General features: G+C 53.9%; 1 protein-coding gene across 5 annotated transcripts; it reads right to left on the reverse strand.

Annotated features, from left to right (window-relative positions):
* Positions 1-711: 711 nt before the first annotated feature.
* SMIM44 (small integral membrane protein 44) lies at positions 712-13,373 on the reverse strand. Of its 5 annotated transcripts, none has more exons than XM_054213204.1 (4): positions 12,437-13,373; positions 12,218-12,328; positions 11,272-12,017; positions 712-1,217 (listed from the first exon to the last, which is right to left on the reverse strand). In XM_054213204.1, exons 3-4 carry the CDS (start codon positions 11,747-11,749, stop codon positions 1,042-1,044), a joined length of 654 nt encoding a protein of 217 aa, XP_054069179.1. In that variant the 5' UTR covers positions 11,750-12,017; positions 12,218-12,328; positions 12,437-13,373; the 3' UTR covers positions 712-1,041. The 5 variants fall into 5 exon arrangements, with proteins under 5 accessions (XP_054069179.1, XP_054069182.1, XP_054069178.1 ...); XM_054213207.1 differs by having other exon boundaries at positions 11,272-11,642; positions 11,811-12,328; XM_054213203.1 differs by having other exon boundaries at positions 11,272-12,328.
* Between the last annotated feature and the right edge of the window lie 5,486 nt (positions 13,374-18,859).

Here is an 18,859-nt window from a genome sequence, read left to right on the forward strand (position 1 = left end):
TTGGGTGGTGGTGCCCAGTTGGGGAAGAGAAAGGCACCCAGGGAGGTGAGGGAGGTCGCCCTGCTCCATCAGTGCATGCACATGTGGCTGACCCCAGCAGAGAGCCAGCACCCCTCATGGTGGCAGCTGGTTTGGGGGAAACGACAGGGATGGCCGTGCTGGGATGAGTCTGAGGGATGCAGCCATATAGGGGCTATTTTCCCCCATGAAGAGCTGGGGTTTCCTGCAGGTCCCTGCCCTCCCCTCCAGAATTCCTCGCAGAATGGGGATGTGCCGTGTCCCAACAGGGCTGCTCCTGGTCAGGGGATGCTGGACTCAACCAGAGCTGGTGGTGGAGGGAAGGTGGTGGTCCTGGCCTGGCCATGGGGATGGGGGGGGAAGGGTCCCTGGGGAGGGGGGGCTGTCACCCCGCTGCCCCAGAGCCACGGGACACACCTGCTGAAATGGGCCGTGAGCTGCAGCTGCAAAACTAAGGGCGGGGGGAGTGATGGCCTGGGCAGGTCATCAACGTACCAGTCTGGATTTGGCCCCTGCTGACCTTTCAGTGCCTTTCCACAGCCCCTGTCTCCCTGCTGCATCCTGGGTCTGTCCCCAGGAACACAGACACCCCCATTCCTCAAGCAGCCTCCTCATGTCCTTTGCCCTTTTCACCACTGCATCCCCAGGACTGCTGCACACCGAAGGACCTCCCGGCTCCTCTCTGACACATTTCTCTTGAGTGCTTTTTTTGGTGGGTGTATTTTGCATTTGCTTTTTTTTTTTTTGCTATTCACAGGGAAGAAAGGGAGGTCACAAACCCACGGACAGATGTCAGGGCAGGACTGATGAGCCCAGGAGAAGGGGCGATGCTGCCCACCCTGACAAAGTCCTTAGAGGTTGCCAAAACCGGGGCGAGGAGGGCTTTGCTCTGTGGTGCCGGCTCTGCCCATCCCTTCCTCTTGCCGCCCGGTCCTGCTGCATCGTCCTGCCGTGCCATCCCGCTGCTCCATCCCTCTGCTCCATCCCGCTGCTCCATCCTGCCTGGCCCGGCTACCATGCCGGTCACGTCTGCTGCGGCAGGTAGCAGGTCTCGCCAATGGCAATGACCACGTCCTGGGACTGACGGTCACGGCATCGCGGCACCTGAGGCATCTCACTCATCTCGTTGACGCTGTTGCTGATGCAGTTGACATCGCTCTTGTTGCTGTTGTCATCCGGGTTGGGGCCGAAGATCCAGTCTGGAGGAGGAAAAAGCACAAAACGAGCCCCTGGTTACCTCTGTCTGGCCCCAGAGTCAAAGCTGGCTGGCAAATCACTGCCCCCCACTACATCCTACCCCCCACTCTGGGTGTTCACCTCCAGGAGGGTCTCTTGCCCACCCCTACCCCTCCAGCTCCCTCCAGTCCCCTGGTATTGGGTTCTCTGCTCTTCCCAGCTCTGGGTTGGTTTTCAGGCTGCTGGTTTCTGGAATCCCTCCCATCTTTGGCAAATGAAATCACCCTGCTAATCCCCAAAATGAAAATGCAGTGCCTCTGAAGCAGAGTGTGCATCTGGGCACACACGTCTGACACACATCATGGGAAAGCAATGGATTTCCTACAGTGGGTTTTTGCTGTAGGAAATGGAGGGGGTAATTAAATAACTGTGTGACATCAAAACAGGGCTGGTGGCATGGCCGAGGACATGGCTTACCCACCACAGGACTGTATCACAGCCACGCTAGGGCTTCAAACCCTCTGTGGGCAGCTTCAGGGCTGTGCTTCTGACAGGCCACCGGAGCTCCAGGACGTGGCTCTGAGCTGATCTGGCCACTCTCACAACCCTGGGGGTGACCGATCCCTCTCCAAAATACAGTGGTCGCCGCTGGATGGTGGCGGGACCGACATGTCCCCTGCAGCACAAGGGGCTGCGGCTCAGAGGAAGCAGATGCTGCCACTTCCCAAATACGTATTTTTTTTTCCAAATTTGGCTGTTGGCATCGTGAGAGGCCATGCCCACCTGTGATGGGGAGGCACCAGCAATGGGGAAACCCAAACTGGGGAAATGCAGGCGAAGGGAGAGATGGGGCCAGGCAGGACCTGGCAGTGGTGGGCAGCAGAGCACCAGGACCCCTCTTCTTCAGCCCTGCTCCCAAAACAAAGCAGAGACGGCTATCAGGAGGCAGACAAAAGGACCAGCCTGGTTTAGTTGTTTCTGAGGGACCCTGCTTGTTGCTCTTGAGATTGCTCTCGAGAAATAACATTTCCTTCCCTTGTGGCACGGGGTATTTCAGAGCCTTTTCTGTTCCCATGGGATATTTCAATCGCAGCCTTTCGGTGGGGGAGGCAGGCTGCCTGGCAGAGCAGGGACAGGGAAATGCAATCACAGCAAGGGGTTGCCTTTTTCATGGTCTGCCGAGAAGAAGTTTTGCAGCAAAACCAAGACAAATGGTGACAAATGCCAGGGTGGGATCCCAGGGATGAAAGGAGATGAAGGTCTCATTTCTTGGGTCACCAATAGTGAGAAGGAGAGAAGGGAAAGACCTGTGGTCCTCCCTGCGCTCAATGTGTGTACCGTAGGTTGAGTTTTGGGGCTTTTTCAAAAGGCCCAAAGCTTTTTCTTCTGTTTTGAAGAAAACTCAGAAGTTTTGTCATTTTTGCGATGCCATATGTGACTTTCTTCTCCAGACTAAAGCCATTTGGCCATGCCATCCTCAAGGGTGTGGGGCACGGCTTTTGGAGTGATGCTCATGCCGTGGGGTCAGGGTGGGTGTCCACCCTTCCACGGGGGCTGGAGAGGGAGCAGAAGGGCTTGTGGCCCGCTGCCTGGCATGGACTGGCTGGACATACGTGCAAGCTCCAAGAAGAAGAGAGCTCCCACCATGCTGGATGCAGGCGGCATGTCCAGAGAGTGACTGCTTTTCCTTATTTTTCCTTTTTTGTTCACCTCCATCACTACACCAGCCCGGTCTGCCAGTTGTGTGATGGGAAGGGCAGGAGAAGAACCACCACAGTTCCCATGACTACCACGGTGCTGGCAAGAGTGATTAGGAAACTCAGAAAAGATGTAGCCCAAAGGCTTTTGGGGAGCCCCAGGTTTACCCCCTGTCCCAACTGGGGCATTTAGCTTTCACTTGCAGGGCCAACAGCCCCCACCAGAGCCTGGGCTCCCCATCGCAACCCTTCCCCGAGGAAATCAGCCAAGTTCAGGAGGCTCATTTAGGTCTTTTTTCCTCTATAGCCTCCATTTTGCCTGGATTTACTGGATTTAGACCAAAGCCAAACACTCCACCAGCTGCTTCCCAGCCTGGCCCCGCAGCCTGGATCCCCCTCTCCTGCTTTCAAGACCTCTCAGGCTTGTGCCAGCCCCGCGCAGCTGCTTGGCATGAGGAGGATCCGGAAGGCAATAACAAGATTGCCTCCTACAAATACTATTAAAGGTCTCGTCTTGTTTTCCTTGACGTCAGTGGTAAAACTCCAGTGGGAGCAGGGGCTGGTCTGGCAGGGAAGAAGGGGAATAACCTGTAGAAAAAGAGGTGACAAGTCCCTAAATATCCCGGGAGTCATTGGGTGAGTGTTGCAAAAGGAAGCAAAGACCATGGCTTTGCCTGTCTGTGAGCAAGTAGAGGTGGCATTTAGTGGCCAAGCAATGAGCCCTTGGGGACCTTTGCAGGCAGCAGAAGAAGGAAGAGCTGGGCACGGCACCCTGATAAAGGCAGAAACACAGAGGATGGGTGTTTCGGGAGGGTGCCGGGAGGGCTCAGCAAAAGCCATTTCCGTGTGAAAAGAGTCACGGTGCATCGTCACCACAGGGGACGTGGCTGGCCGGGGTGCCCGGGGAAGGTGGCTTGCGTGAGGCTGCCGCCGTCTAATTCCTGGGTAAATGCGGGCTGGATTGTACACGCTAATCTGAACCGCTGCTTCCCTGGGAATTATTTCTGGAGCCTGCTGGATCTAATTACCCGGTAATCTGCAGGAAGATGTAATTAGGCTGTCATTAGAGGGTATTTACTGCGATGCCTTTATGATTTGACTGTGTAAGTAAGGAGTGAAGTAATTACACAATTACACGTTATTTGTGGCCATTTATGGTCTGTAACTTCAGCGTGTTGCCATGTGCGGAAGAGGGGAGCGAGGCCCTGTGGAGCTGGTGGAGGATCTCCTGCCAGCAGGACCCTGGAGAAACAACCATAAAAATGTCAGCGCCCTCGTCTCCCCCGCCAGCCACCGCCGGCCAGCTCTGTCCCAGCCACGCGTGCTCCTCCCCAGCTTCTCCCTCCAGCTCCTCCCCAGCTTGCTCAGCCTGTGTGGGAGAAACTGGGGTCCCCTGGGGTCCCCTGTGGGATGTCTGGGGAGTGACAAGGGGGAGGAGAGAGGAGACCCGCTCGTCTTTGGCCCCAGTGGGATTAAACCTTGCCCTGATGCGGAAGGACCTTTGCAGGGGATGGGATGCAGAACCTCACGTCATGCACAAGCACGCGTTAGAAACCTCGGATAATGGACCCTGCGGGGGGTTGTAATCAGGTGATGGAGGGTGGTGAGGTGGCAGGAGCTGAGGGATGGTGGTGGCCAACTAAAGGTGGCTGAAGCCCTGAGCATCATGACAGGCATTTCTCTCTCCATCCCTTACACCTGGCAGGGGGTCTGCATGAGCAACAGAAAATGGACACGATTGGCACCGAGAGGAAAATGAAATCCTCTTCTAGAGCAAAGTCCACATTAAGGTTCACACGTGCTCTAGCTAGAAGGCAAGAGAAGTCAGCCTGAACCGGGAGACCCAACAGACCTGGTGCACCCAAGGGCAGAGCTGGGGCGAGCAGGGGTCCCACAGTGCGCTCCTGGGGCGGTGACACCCCTGGACCCAGGACAGTCACACCTGGGAGGTGAGGAAATGCATTGCCTGCCCCTGCCCAGCCTCTGGAAGGAGCTTGTAACACACGCTGCAAAATCAGGACACGCACATGGGCATGTATGTGAATGCCTCGGATAAACGGGAAGGACAAAGTGACTTTCTCAGCCAGGTTGGGGGAGCAGCATCTAACCCAGAGACACTTCTCCCTGCTCGCCTGGGGCTGCCGAGGCTCAGTGTGTCTGCTGAGGTCTCGCAGGGTGAAAGGCGAGGTGGAAAGTGCTGAGATGGGGTGAGATCGATATGGAGTGATTGATCCAAAGCAGCTGGGGAGAGGAGATAGGGTAGACCGGGTAAATCAGGAGCTGCGGAATAGCATCTCTCCCTAAATAGCAGACTGATGTGGCACAAAGTGTCTCTGCAACTCCCTGCTCTGCCTGAGTCTTCGACAGCATCCCTGGAAGCAGGACCCGTGGGATGTGCTGATCCGAGGGGGCAGAAGAATACTGTTCTGGGCTGCCCAGATTTCACAGCATGTATTACCCCTCCTCATACTGGCAGCTTGAGGGATCGATCTCTCTCAGAAACACCTTACAGTGCAGGCAGCGGGGAGCATCCTCCTGCTGCCTGTGTGCCCAGGGGCACGGGGATGCTCTATGCCCGCTCTCATCCTGGTGGGTTGGCCAGGTCCCCTGCATTCATCGGTGACAGAGCAGGATGTCCATGGGGCACTCCAGCCACTGGAAAAGAGATGTCCCTGCCAGAAGAGCAGAGGGAGGCGGGAGAAAGGGCTGAAATGTAAATGCAACCAGGTGAGTGAGACATTCACACTCCCTGCAGAGATGGAAACAAGCAACGGAAGGGGAAACAGGTTAGATGAACAATCAAACTCGTGCTCTAGCTTTACTTGCTTTAAATGGAGCTGGGTGTGAAAACAGCTGCTAAAAAAGCCCTTTTCCCAGCAGCAGGAGCAGAAGACCTCTTTGAAACAGGTCCCGACCCAGAGATCACCTCGTATGATGCAGCAAGGCGGAACGAGCTCCGGCCAAAGCATTCCCAACAGACAGGAGTTCAAGGGTATCCCTCATGAGCTTTACACAGCGCAGCAGTCGCAGCTGGACACTGTATCTGTCTCCCTTGCGGGATGGACTCTGCTTATTCAATAGCAAAATCAGCAGACAGCTCCCAGGTTTGTTCTGCTGGAAAATCTCTCTCTGCCTCTGCCAGTAGTAATTTGTTAGCAAGAAGTCCCCCTTTCCCCCCAAATTCACATCTTTCTAAATGAACTTGCTGTCAGAGTCTGTTCTTCCTTCCTGTTTTGCAGAAATTTCTCAGGTTACCTGTGCTGGCTGAGTCAAAACTGCCCTGCAGCCTGAGCAACACGAACACACTGCTTTGATGATGGATAGGTAAGGACGCTGTGCCTCTGCAGAGCTGTCACCGGCATAAAGGTGACATGGCGGGGAAAGGGGATGACATGGTAAAGGCATCCAATTAATCATGATATTCTCTTAAAAGTAGCTTCTCCGCACCAGTATAAGCCTGGGCCAAGCCTACATTTGATCCCAGTCCCATCCACTGGGCAGCATTGCTGCTCTGGAGAGCGGGTCTCCGAGAGGATGACTCAGGTGTGGTACGTGGGAGGCAGGGATGCTCCTGGCGGTGCTTAGTTGCTTTCCACATCTTTTAGCTTTAGGCATTCACCATGGAGGCGAAGCAAAGATGGTGAGAGGGTGAGGAGTCCTGCTCCATCCCAGCTCAAGGGAGACGAGCACTTGCAGAGGAGTAGAAAGGCATGGTCCTCGCCCCAGGGACTTGATGCAGCCCATCACTGGACCATGCGATGGCAGGAATGGAAATGCCACTGTGGGATGGTGTATCCTCGAGGCCAGCCTCGGTTGATCCCCGGCAGCGCATGCTGGGAGCCCTCTCACTGCTTGGGATTTGTGCTTCAAAGGTTTGGCCGTGAAACCGTCCTGGAGTGGGGCCACCTCTGCCTGCTTCTCTCAGGGCCAGACAACTGTGGCCGTTTGTCCAGCCGACAGCCACAGCCCCAGTGATGCGGGGACGGGAGTGGGAATTAGCCCGGTGAAAGCCACCCTACTACAGCTGCTGCTAGACATCAGCACGGGTAAACCAGCAGCTAAGGAACCCCTAATGTACCCCCATGCACCAAAAGGGAAACTGAGGCAGGGGGGTTAGTGTCAGAGGTGGGTTAGCACCGAGACAGGGAAACAGAAGGGAACCTCGCACAGTCTCTTCTTTTCCCATAACTTTGGCAGGCAAATGAATCATCCTCAAAACAGAGCCCAAAAAGAAGACATAAGTCCTCTCTGACGGACCCGAGACGCTATCTGCAGTCCCTGCCACGGGCTGAATTTTCCTAAGAGCCCTGCGGTTCTGCGTGGGAGCAATTAAAAGCAGATCCCGAGTCCCTGCAGGATCACCCAGCAGCTATTTTCAGCAATGCTACATTCACGCACAGTTTCTTTGTTCAAGGAGACCGTTTCCCAAAGAAGCCTGAAATGTGGCGGGTGGAGATAAGGCTGAAAAATAAGAAAACAGCTGGTGGGTCAAAAGGGCAAAGAAAAGAAAGATCCCGCTCCAAGACTGGCTTAGGGTTCTGAGCGCTCCCGAAGCCACTGACCAGCACAGTCCCAGCAGCGTTGGTGATCCTGCCCTGCTTCACCCCGGCAGGGCATCTGCCTTGGGCCCATTCCCAAAGGAAAAGTTTCCTCAAGGTCTCCTCTGGAGATTTGCAACTCAGAGGAGACCTGGGCTGAGCTGGGTGATGCTGGCAAAGGTCTCCCCCCAAAGCATCAGCTCCCACGCAGACCAACAGACCCTTCCCGTGTCGTTCCCGTGCAGGCAGCGAGATGCTTTCCTGGGGACCACACGCGCACGGTCTCCATGGCAACAGCTTTGTTTCCAGCCAAACTTTTTTTCCCCCTTTTTTTTCTCCTTTTTTTTTTTGTGCGTTTAAATAAGGGCGATATTCAGTGAACTGCTGGGGACGGAGGAGGGAGGGCGGGCTGATTCCCAAGGATTGCAGTAATTAGGCGCTTCGTAGGTTGGCGACAGGCTTGTCATTTGCCAAGCCGGCACTTCGCCGCAGCGCCGTCTCCGGCAGCTCTCCAGCGCTCCCGAGTTAAGCCGCTTTCTAAATGCTTTGACCCAATTTGTCTTAACTGGTAGCCGTGTCTGAGCCGCGCTCACGCAGGAGCCATCCTTCCGCCATGGGGGGCTGGCAATCGTCCCCCGGCGGAGATGCCCGATGAGTTTTGGGAAAGACGCAAACGGGAGACTTTGACAGCTCAGAGAGAGCTGGAGACAAATCAAGGTATTTTGGGCTCTTCTCAGCCAGCTCGCTCCAGGAAGAGCTGAACACAGGCTGTTTCAGAGCCCATTTATCCATATCCATGTGCTCTGGGGGATGAGGAAAGATGGGATCTGCACCCCTGCTGAGGGGACCTCTGCCTTTCCCCTCTCCAACAATACATCTTTCCCTCTCCTCTGACGCAGCCTCCCATTTTCCGCTTCTTCCCATCCCACTGGGCATCACAGCAACGTTCATCTCCCCTCGGGGATGCCTGGACAAGCTCTAATTGAATTTTTAAGAAGTGGCTGTGAGAGAGGTGTCGGTGTCTCAAATATCTGTTTGGATTTCACAGGGGAAGAGCTCGCCAGCGTCCCGAGAGCCCCTCTGCCATCCCATTGCGGTCCCCGTGAGCGCACGGGGCTGGGTGATGCTTTGACTCCCCCCAGCTGTGTCCCACAAGCTGTTATTGAGGAGTCCAAATCATTCTTGATGTCTCCGAGTGACTGTTTAAAGTAGCGATTAACTATTCGCACTTTAATCTCCCCGAAACAGGCTCCAGCCCTTTGGCATCTTATTTCCATCTCTCTCTCTCTCCTTCTAAATATGATTAGCACAGAAACGCTGATAGTGGAGCTGCTGCCGAGTATATAAATCCAGGCATTGTGTTAAAGCAGCTAATAGACCAGCTTCTTATTTACTATCCCTCACTCCCTCTGTCCTGTCCCTGAAGTCATTTTATGCAAACTCATTCAAATGAAACCTTCTCTTTAAAGGCTGCTGCTTGGCAAGTGTTAACGAACACAGTCTCGTCCACTCTCCTCCAAGGACTGGCTCATTTTAAGTGTATAAATGGTGTGAAGATGGGCCCGGAGTGCTACATAGGATGAGCCGGAGGCAGCCTTCGGCACCGAGGGGTGCTGCTGGAGTTTGGGAAATGCCTTCTCTTCTCTGTCTGGATGGGGCAGAAGCTGACATCTGGATTTCTGACCCTAACTCGGAGAGATGTCACCTCCAGCCGGGGCAGGGAGGATGCTCTGCCCTCAGTGAGGGTGTTCAGCTGGGAAAGGGCTTCTTCCAAAGTGGCAGGGAGCGGGCAGACCCTGGGGCTGTCCCTGCGCCTGTCCAGCCCTGGGATGGCCGCGGCGCTGTGAAAAGCTGTGGAAGTCCCTTTGCAAAGGGCTTTATGAGGGAAGGGGCACCCCCCTGACCCCATCCCACCCAGAGGCAAATGCAAAAGGTGCCCAAGGTCACAAGGGAGCAACGGTGCTGAGCTGGAAATAGCACGGTGGGGGCATGGGTGTCTCCAACCGCGGCTTCAGCCTCTCTCCCTGCCCGGGGGGAAGAGGGGGGGCACAGCATTTATGTGGATTTTTGACCCCGCTTTGCATTACCCAACCAAGGGGTGGTTTTGAGCACCCACATCCATGCTCTCCTGCATCAGGGACCCCAGCAATTGGGGCAGGGGTGTCTGCTCCATGGGCGAACAGCATCTGGACTGGCTTCCGCCTCCGGGAAGGTATTTTCTAACCTGCTGTGATCCGGTCCTTTGAGCATCTCAGGGCAGGAGCGTGTATATTTTTAGGTGCTGTCCCTGCTGCCTACCTTTGTTGGGAAGGCACCGCTAAATCAGACGAACGGCAGAGCCAGGAGACGCTACAGCCCCAGCAAGCTGCTGATTAAGTGTTATATTTAACACTTTAAGACAGTATCCGTTCCCTTCCAGCTGGGGTGAAGAAAGACTCCTTGGCGGCAGCAGCTCCCTGCCGCTTTCCTGGCTGAGCCTCACGCGTGACCCACAGCACTGCTCCCTGCCAGGAGGTTCAAGCTTTCTTGTCCCAAATACCTCCTCCCCAAATGCCCGTGTCCCAGATCTACCGGCCCCTGCCCCATCGTGACACCCTGCCCCAGGGACTTGGCTCGCCCTCCCATCAGCAAGGTGTGGGTGCTGCCCGCCCCACGGCCACCGGTCGGAGTTTTTGGCCGGTGCGGATCATCCCCTGCATCCCAGGAGCAGGGAAATAAAGGGGAATCAGGAACGAGCACGTGGATTCCGCTCCAGATGAATGTGATCTCCCTCCCACTGCAGAGATGGAGCCTGCAGGGCTTCATCTCTGGCTGGGGGGCAGGCTCAAAGCAAGGGATGTGCAACGGGATTTCAGCTCCGCTCCCCTGCAGAAGATATTTCTCCCCAGAGCTTTTGGGGGTGTATGCGCATCTGCAGGAGCTAGGAGCTTAAACCCCTCTGTGGATTCCTCTTGGACCCCTGTCCGAGCTGGAAAACTGCCTGCAGCAGGGCCCCGTCCCTCAAAGAACATGGCGAGGTGGCTGTTGGGGTGTGGGGGCCAAAAGTACCGAGGATTCAGAAGGGAATTCGGCACATTTGCGCTCGCCGGCATCGCCAGCGTTACAAATTATGGGGCAAACAGTAAAAGTATCACCGAGGGCTTGCTGTAAGCAGCCAAGAGCCTCTGCCTGCCCCTCTGCCTGCCCGTGGAGGCCGCAGCCAGCAGAGCGTTTGCGCTCTCGTCCCTGATGACGAGGGACCGTGTTCATCAACAGAATGAAACGAAGGAGCCGGGAAGCCAATTCTCATAAAAATGCACGGTCTTCAGGCTATCACCTTATGGATTTGTTGCAGCAGCCTCAGAGGCTGTGCTTGGTGCTGTACAAGGGAGGCAGACTGCTGACCTGTGTTTCCTAGGAGTTTGTGGATTCACTGGTGTCTGATAAGGGGTTAAGCTTTTCTTTCACAATGCCCGACTGGGTTGTTATCCTGCGCTCAAGTATCTGTTGCCGTGAAACTTTTCATTTTGGAGACCTCTAATCCAAGTTCCGTTGAAACTGGCCGACGGATTTTACAATCGTTCGGCAGCACAGACGTACACACATACACATTTATACACGCACACACACGCACAAGTATAATTTCTTTAGGAAAAAGGCTAAAGCCAAGGATTTTCTCTGGGAAGCTGATCGTCATACAGCTCAGTTTGGAGAACCCAGAACACCAGATAAATTAACTCTCTTGTACATGTGAAAGGGTCAAAGCTCGGCCTAAAACCCACCCAAATCAAAGGAGAGATGACAGCCATCACCCCCAGGCTCTTTCTGACCACATGCAGACAACGCATGATGCCCGCACTCACCGATAAAGTCGTGAATGAGGTCCTTGATGAGGTGCCCGACGATGGCGTACGCCACCGCCACCACCACCAGGGCTGCCATGAGAAGGTAGAGGACAGCCTTGGGCAGAGGAATGGCGTCTCGAGGAGGGGGTTTGTACTCCTTGTAAAGCTGGTCATTGTCCGAGTACGAGTACTGGAACAAGTGGTCCAGGCCAGCCGTGAAGTTGCTGGAGTTCATGGACTGGCTGTTGGCCAGGTAGTTGTCCTGCTCAGGGTCCTGGAGGACACTTACCACCGAGCTGGTGGTGGCTTCCACTTGCTGTACCAAGTTCAGAGTCTTGTTGACGCTGGGGAGGATCTGGGAGAGGAAAGTGCTCCAATCTTTGATGGCACTAATGTTGCAAATAATCATAATTGCAATGAGGAAAGAGATCTCCAAGCCCAAGAGATTTAAAAGGGAGAGAAAGAGGCGAGAATTGCTGTGCTTACACCAAACCATGTACTGCAAACTGGGCAGAGAAGGTCTTGCTGGGGTGGGTTTCTCATTTGCAAATTCTTACATGATCCGGTAGGGATGCATCCGTGGTATGTCGTCCTCACTCCCGGAAATGCCCGCAGCAAACCCCTACGGGCATGAAGTTCCTTGGGAAAAAGTAGGTGCTGGAATGATTTTGACCGATATCATTTTTGTTCCTCAGCCACCTCTCCTGGAAGCTACTCGCTGGTGAAAGTGGGAGAGACAGGATCCTGTAGGTATTTTCAGTCATCTGGAAAAGAAAGATAAATTGCTTTTCTCCAGCTTCTTTTCACCAGTGATGGTCCTTGAAGAGACAGAAATCCCCCCTTTGCCGTCCCCCGCACTCGGTCTGGGTAACGGCAGGCGCGAGGTGTGCGGTGCGGTGCCGTGCCGCGACTCTCCCCGTAACGCTGCCCGGAGCATCCACAGAGGAGAAACGTATATTCAAACCCCACAAAGTTCAGCTGCTCCCGGTGCGTGACGGAGCCGGCGGCACGCAGCTCCTGGCCGCGCCAGCCTGGCTTTCAGAACCTTCTTTTGCCGGCATCTCCCACTTGATTCCTTTAAAAATAAAATCATAGTCAGAGACAACGACCACGACAGCAGTGAGCCCCGTGCCCGGTCTCCAAAGAGCAGCCCAGCCGAGGAGTGGCCGCTCCCGGGTTTTACCTTAAGGACTTTTGCAAGCCAACAGATCTGCTCGCCTGATGCTCCGGCTTGTTTTATTCAGCTCCTGGCTCCCTACGGACCTCCCCGCAAACAGATACCGATCCAGTGCTGCTGCCCGCCGTCTGCGGGGTGTGCATGCATGCGTGCGTGCGTGTGTGTGTGTGTGTTTGTACACTCCTCCTTGTCCCCTTCCCCTCCTGTCCCTGCACCCAACAACCCCTCTCGCTCTTCCCAGCCGCCCCGGCTGCCGGCAGTGAGGGGGATTAGCCTCCGAGAGGTTGGCTCCACAACTCCCGAGCGGGCTGGGAAGCCGGCGATGCGTGGCGGGAGCACAGGCTCAGCCTCCGCCGCTGCTCCCTGGGGAGTTAATCCTTTCGATGCCAAAAGATGTGCCTCAATCCGGCCGCTGGATCTTCCCAGCGAGGTGGGGAGCAGCCGGAGCCTGTGTGTGTGTGGGTACACGCTTGTGCGTGGGGGCACGGCCAGCGTGTCCCAGTGGCAGCACAGGCTCAGGCAGTGTTGGGGACAGGTCTGGGGTCCCCTCGGGGATGAGCCCCCAGCTGCAGCCCGGCTGCGAGGGCTGAGCACAGCCTTTGTCTGAGAGCTGTGCTGCCAGCAGAGAGAAATCAAATCGCGGGCGCTGCCGGGAGGAGGGCGGACATCATCAATCCCACCGCCGGCATCCCAAGGGAACGATGCTCCCCACAGCCCCTCTCCCCTCTCAGCCTCCGCCCAGCAAAGTTTTGGCGTCAGCGGGATGCCTGATTTGCAGAAAGCCCAGAGGGTTTGAGGCTGAGCTCCCTCACCATCTCCACTCCCTGGTTAGCTGTCTGGGTAAACTGGTAAGAGTCAGCCTGTCCCTGGTCACCTTGATGATGGGTTTAAACTGGTCCAGGTTCCCTACAAACACATCTCCGCATCCGCCTCGGCAATGGGATTTCACTGGGATGCTGGCTTGGTTTGAAGGCACTGGGACTTATTTAAAGAGAAGGAAGAGGAAATCTTAGAGAGGGGGAAATTGTCTTTCTATATTTGGAGGTGAAAATAAATCACAGCTCCATTTTTCACATCTACTTTTTTTTTTGGTGCAGCTTCCCCATGTAAGAAATAGCTGCCATGAGGGCAAGGAAATCACCACATTAGGCCTGAATGCAGCCAAATGGAGCTTCCGAGAAAAAAATAGCAAAAGATTAACTTTCGTTTTTGTGTGTGCGTTACCAGCCAGCAGGAATCCTGCCAGCTGCCTGGGGGTTGGAAGGGTGTAGAATAAAATGGCAACATCTCTCCCTTACAGTAGAATCACTAGGGCTCAGGTAGATGACAAACAGATCGTGCAGCCCAGGAGCAAAGAAAATGTGGGGGAAAAAGCTTTTCTGCCCTCCTTGAAGTGTGCACGGACCAGATCACAGCGATTTCTGTCCCCCAGGACCATTTTATAGGCTAAAATTTCTTCTCACAAGCGTCAGAGCTGCGATACCGGTTACAGAAACACATCTGGGCAGCTGCATGGAGACATATCCTGCAACGTGACATGTCCTCATGTCCCCCTGCCCCAGCATGAAGATGCCTGGGGTCGGAGCTGCTCCTCTGCCTCCGGAGCATGAAGCCATAGGGATGCTTTGAGGACCAGGGTGGGAGTCAGAGCTAAGGGCAAACGGCTCCTCTCTCAAACTCTGAGTCCTGCCATGGCAGATCTTAACATTCCAAGAGGGAAAATGTGGCAAGATCATATTTTTTAAAAAAACTTTTCCATGCAAGGCGAGTTTTGGGCTCCACGCAGGGGTACCACAGTACAGTCTGGCTTTGACCCACTCTGGAGGCACATCTTTGGCCGAGGTCCCCAGGAGAAGAGGACAACCCCCGGGACATGCCCACTCGTCCTTTGGGAGTTGAAGCTGCTCTGAAGCTGCATTTTCACCGCAGCTGTTTGGTGTTAGCAGTTGCCATGGCACCAGCGCATCATCTGGAGGGAAAGGGAGAGCATCTGGTCTGGGCTAAGCTCCATGTGTGACTGTCCCAGATGGGCTCTCACCACACTGTGCCCCTTTATTCCCAGGAGGGGATGGAGCCGAGTGATTTGGGGCAAAGTATTTGCAAAGGTGTGTTTGTGTGGGGACATCAATCAGGGGAACTGAGGGCAAAAGGGGATGCTCTGGCTCTGGAGGTCTGAAGGTCCTCACCACCTTCAAGTGCTTTAATCAGACCTGGGTTAGAGTCCTCGGGGAGCTGGGTCAGGGTCTCTGCCCCATGTGATATGGGTCAAAGCAGCCCTTGAGGAATTCGTAGGCGGTGAGGACTGTCTGATTGAGTGCCTGAAGAGGGTTGCAGGTGGGAGACTGCCTCCCCACCTATCAAACCAGGCTGACAACAGCCCTTTCCTGCCTGCCGTACCATCAGCCAACTGTTTTTTACTCATTTAAAAACAAAGGGAGAATGTACTGAGACCCGGCTGACACTTTCCCCTCCCCGCTGCTTCCCAAGTGCTGGCCAAAGGAGCCCTGGCCGTTTCTGAGCCCCCGCACCCAGCTGGGGCTGTCAGGGGTTCATTGCCTTTGGGTACCCTTGAAAGCTGGGACCTATGGAGACCAGCTCACAGAGCCCGCCCGGACTGCCTGGTGGCTCAGCAGCGTGGATGCTGGTGGTCCCTGTCCTGCTCCCCGTGGCCGGGGGCTTGCGGCACAGCTGGCACAGCTGGCACAGCTCCCTCTCCCACGCTTCACACCCAGCGCTCTGGGAGACACGTGGCGGTGAATCAGCACATCGGAGGATGAAGCAAACCATCAGCTGGCGGCTTCCTGCTTGCCTGGGGACAGGTGGTGACAGCAGCCTGGACCTCGCTCCAGCAGGACAGAGGGCAGCCCCCCTCGGTTTTCCACGGAGCACTTTGGGAAGAGGCTGGAAAAGCCCTTGGGGGAGCTCTGAGGTCTGATGCAGGCACTGAATTCATAAAATGTACTTAGGGTGATACCAAAAAACCCACCCCTCCACCTTTTGCATTTCCCGCAGTGAAAGTAAAGTCGGCCTCTTTCATTTTCATTAACACCCATATCAATTCAAAGTGACTAAATAGATGCTTAATTGTTCCTTATACACCCTCTGCATCTCTTGTCTGAAAGGGAGGCTTTATTTCCACGATTACGATTTCCATCCCATTACAGAGGGAGGGAGCACAGAGAAATATAAAAGTGTGGATTTTAATAACCTTGTATTTCACACTCTCTGTTATTAAAAAAAATGTTTGCATTTGCTGTGATGGGGGGAAGATTAAAAGGATTGCCGTGGATTCCACTTAGGGAACATTGTTAATGATTTCCATAAATCACTTCAAATAAAAATCACAATCTCCACAGTTCCACCCAAATGCCATTTGGCAGAGGGGTTGATTATGGGAGCAAAACGTATTTCAGAATTAGCTGCTTGTCCTAATGCAACTGGACAAATTAAATTTAGGGATACACACATACCCAATGACACACATATCTCATGCAGAAGAGCAGTGTTTTGGCCCCTGGGAACAAGAACAAATAACGTTTTAGTGGGTCGAGAAAGATCCTGTCCCTCATGATGGATGTTGATTGTTTGTTTCAGCTATTTCCTTAGTATTTTTATTTTATGGCTTAATCTCTAACGTAACTACGGTGGAAGCACTGGTGTTTTATTTCCATGAAGGCAGGATCAAAGTCACTACTGGGACATGCCTTTGGTAATGCTGGTGTCCACGCAGGGCTGAAAAACCGCTCTGACACGTCGTGAGCAGACACTCTGGTTTCTTGTCTGTGACCGGGACCAGATCCCAGAGTTTCTATAGAAGGTGACACCTGAGGTTGTCCTACAGCCTGGGCACTACACCATGGCCGGAGATCTGACCCTGCTCCCAGCTCCGCTGCTGGCAGCGTGGCCTCCTTTGCTACTGGGAAGGGATATAGAGGCAACGGCCTGTGGATGTGGCAACAACTCTCAGGTGCAAACCGAGCTGTAGGGGTGGAGAGCAGCATAGGAGATCATCGCTGTGAGGTGTGCCATGGCATAGGAGGCTTTGTGTCTCGCCCTGGCCGACAGCTATCCAAAAGCTGGCCTAGAAGACGATCGGGAGGTGCAGCTCCAGCAGCAATATGTCCATCTGCACTCTTGAGCGAGACATTCGTCTGCCCAAGGGTCATTTTTCAGTTTTAAGGGTTTTTTGGGTCTCTTCCGCACTGGCTGCCGACACCATAGCCTGACCCTGACCAAAGATGCCACCGCGCCTCTTCAGCAGAATAAAAATGAACAAAGATTTATGCCCCCATTTGGCACAAGGCAGAACCGTCTTCCCAGGGCTTCTTCAAACCCTTCAGATTTTATCTCTACAGGGTGACATCCACATTCACATCCAGATGCTAGCCCGTAGGGGCTGCGCAGCTCGTGTCCCAGCCTTCCCAGGGATGAGGCATGCTGGCCTTCACTCATCCCTGCACGGGTGGGATGATCTTCCCTGCCTCCCTGCCCTGCCCTGCCCGGCTGCTGCACTGCACCCCGGAGCGGCGACTTCATTCCCAAGCAAATTTCGGACCTCTTCCAAAGTTTTGTCAGCAACCTTCCTGCATGACAAGAAGTTGTGAAATACAGGCTTATCCTGGATTTCAATTCCTGGCATTCTTCTTGCCCAGCGATTTCTGCTTGAAAAAAAAAAACACAACAAACAAACATGGAACAGCAGCAGTTTTGAGCAGATGAATCAGAGCAAGCTATCTTTATCTATCTATATATAAAAAACACCTTTTAAAAAAAAATGGTTTTTTTGGTGCTGTATTATTCATGCTCCCAAAGCTGAAGAAGTCCAGATTATAATAATAAATGACATCATGAACATGCCATATTAAGTGCAATGCCGAGGAAGACTCTTCCCTATCTGCTGTCTCTGGTGAACAAAGTGGGGTTTGAACTCCGCGTGTGGCACCATCTCATGGACAGCTTGGCTTCTTCAATGGATTTGAAAGGCTGGAGGCATGCAGAAAAATATCCCGCACAAAAAGCAGCTTGCTTTGTGAAAGAAAGGGGAGCATTTCCCAAGCAAACAAGCCCAGGCCAACAGGACTAATTGCGGTGGAGGAGAGGTGGGGAGAGTAAATTACATGTTCTGTTTGCATCCCTAGAAAGTGCTGTGTGGCCACAGAAAAAATAACTGAAAATTATTTGCAGGGGTTATCTATGGGTAAACCTGATACATATGGGTGAAGCAGACCAGAAAGGCTTCATCCCAACAGGTGGAAAAGTACTTTTTCCATGTCCCCCTCCCACACAGTTTTGCTATCCTGAAATCCAGTGAGAAGATGAGCCAGGCTGTTGGCATCCAACACCTCCCAAAGCCTCTCAAAGGGATCTGGAGGGAGAAGCTGGTGGTCTCCACATTTTCTATCTTCGCCGCTGCCTAAGCTGGATATGTAGAGCTAAACTAAAAAAGTCACCAGCTGTTTCTTTCAAGCAAAATGCAGAAGAAACGGCACGGATGCAAACCCTGTCTGAGTCTTCACAGAGTTGAAAAGGGCAGGACTGAGGGGTCCATCTGCCTGCTAACGTCTGGGCTCCAGGAGGAAATGCCAGCAATGGTAGAGGTAAGGTAGAGATGAAGGATCTGAGCAAGGCAAATAGGAAAACTCACCTGCTTCCCTGAAACACTTCCCCATTGCAGCTAGAGGAACAGAAATAGAGACCTCCCCAAATGCTGTTTCTCATTCCCTAACCCTGAGACACGCATAGGAGTGTGTAGCTCTGCTGTCTGTCCCTCGCAAAGTCTTTGCTCCAGCGTTTTCTCTTCCCAGAGCAGGACCTGCTTCTAACACAGGACCTGTACAGTAACGCTGGTATTTCGGGTGTGGAGGAAGAGCCGAGTAGGGTTGAGCATGTGAAATGCAGCCGGCTTGCCAGGCAGGTTACAAATACACTCTGTGACTTCTGATTAATCTGCCACCGCATCCGAGAGGTGATGCAGTGCTCTCTTCTGCATTGCAGATGGTGCTCCAGCCGTGCCCTTTCCCCGCCACCTTTCATAACCCTTACCTGCTATTTCCCAGGCACTGATTCAGCTCAGCATCATGCAGTGCAGTGCGTGTCTGGGCCACACGTTGTTGCCTGCTTGGGTTGTAGCTGTGTCTGCAGACTGCTCCTGTGCTCACAGGTGGGAAACCAAACCCTGGGACCATGTCCTGGCCATCTCTGCCACACCAGGCATGCTTACATCAAAGGAACTGATGGTAGAGGGGGGCTCTAATGCTAGCCTGTGTTTGCCTTCTAGTGGGCTCCAGGAGACACAGTGTCCGGAATAAAAGTGGGTAACGCTCCTTTTCCTGTGCTCCAAAGCAACGTGCGCAATTGGTGGCACACAGGCGAGAACATCCAGCTGCTACAGGTACTTGGATGCTGGGCTCCGTTCACATCATCACAAAG

This window comes from Rissa tridactyla, chromosome 8 (genome assembly GCF_028500815.1).
Source record: "Rissa tridactyla isolate bRisTri1 chromosome 8, bRisTri1.patW.cur.20221130, whole genome shotgun sequence".
NCBI classification, from domain to species: Eukaryota; Metazoa; Chordata; class Aves; order Charadriiformes; family Laridae; genus Rissa; species Rissa tridactyla.

What these genes read in the sequence shown, in the direction of transcription:
- SMIM44 (XM_054213204.1), bottom strand. Translation starts at nt 11,749, where the DNA reads ATGGTTTGGTGTAAGCACAGCAATTCTCGCCTCTTTCTCTCCCTTTTA. An exon ending in CCTCATTCACGACTTTATCG is followed by an intron (nt 1,218 to 11,271) that starts GTGAGTGCGGGC and finishes TTCCTCCTCCAG; the next exon opens with ACTGGATCTTCGGCCCCAAC.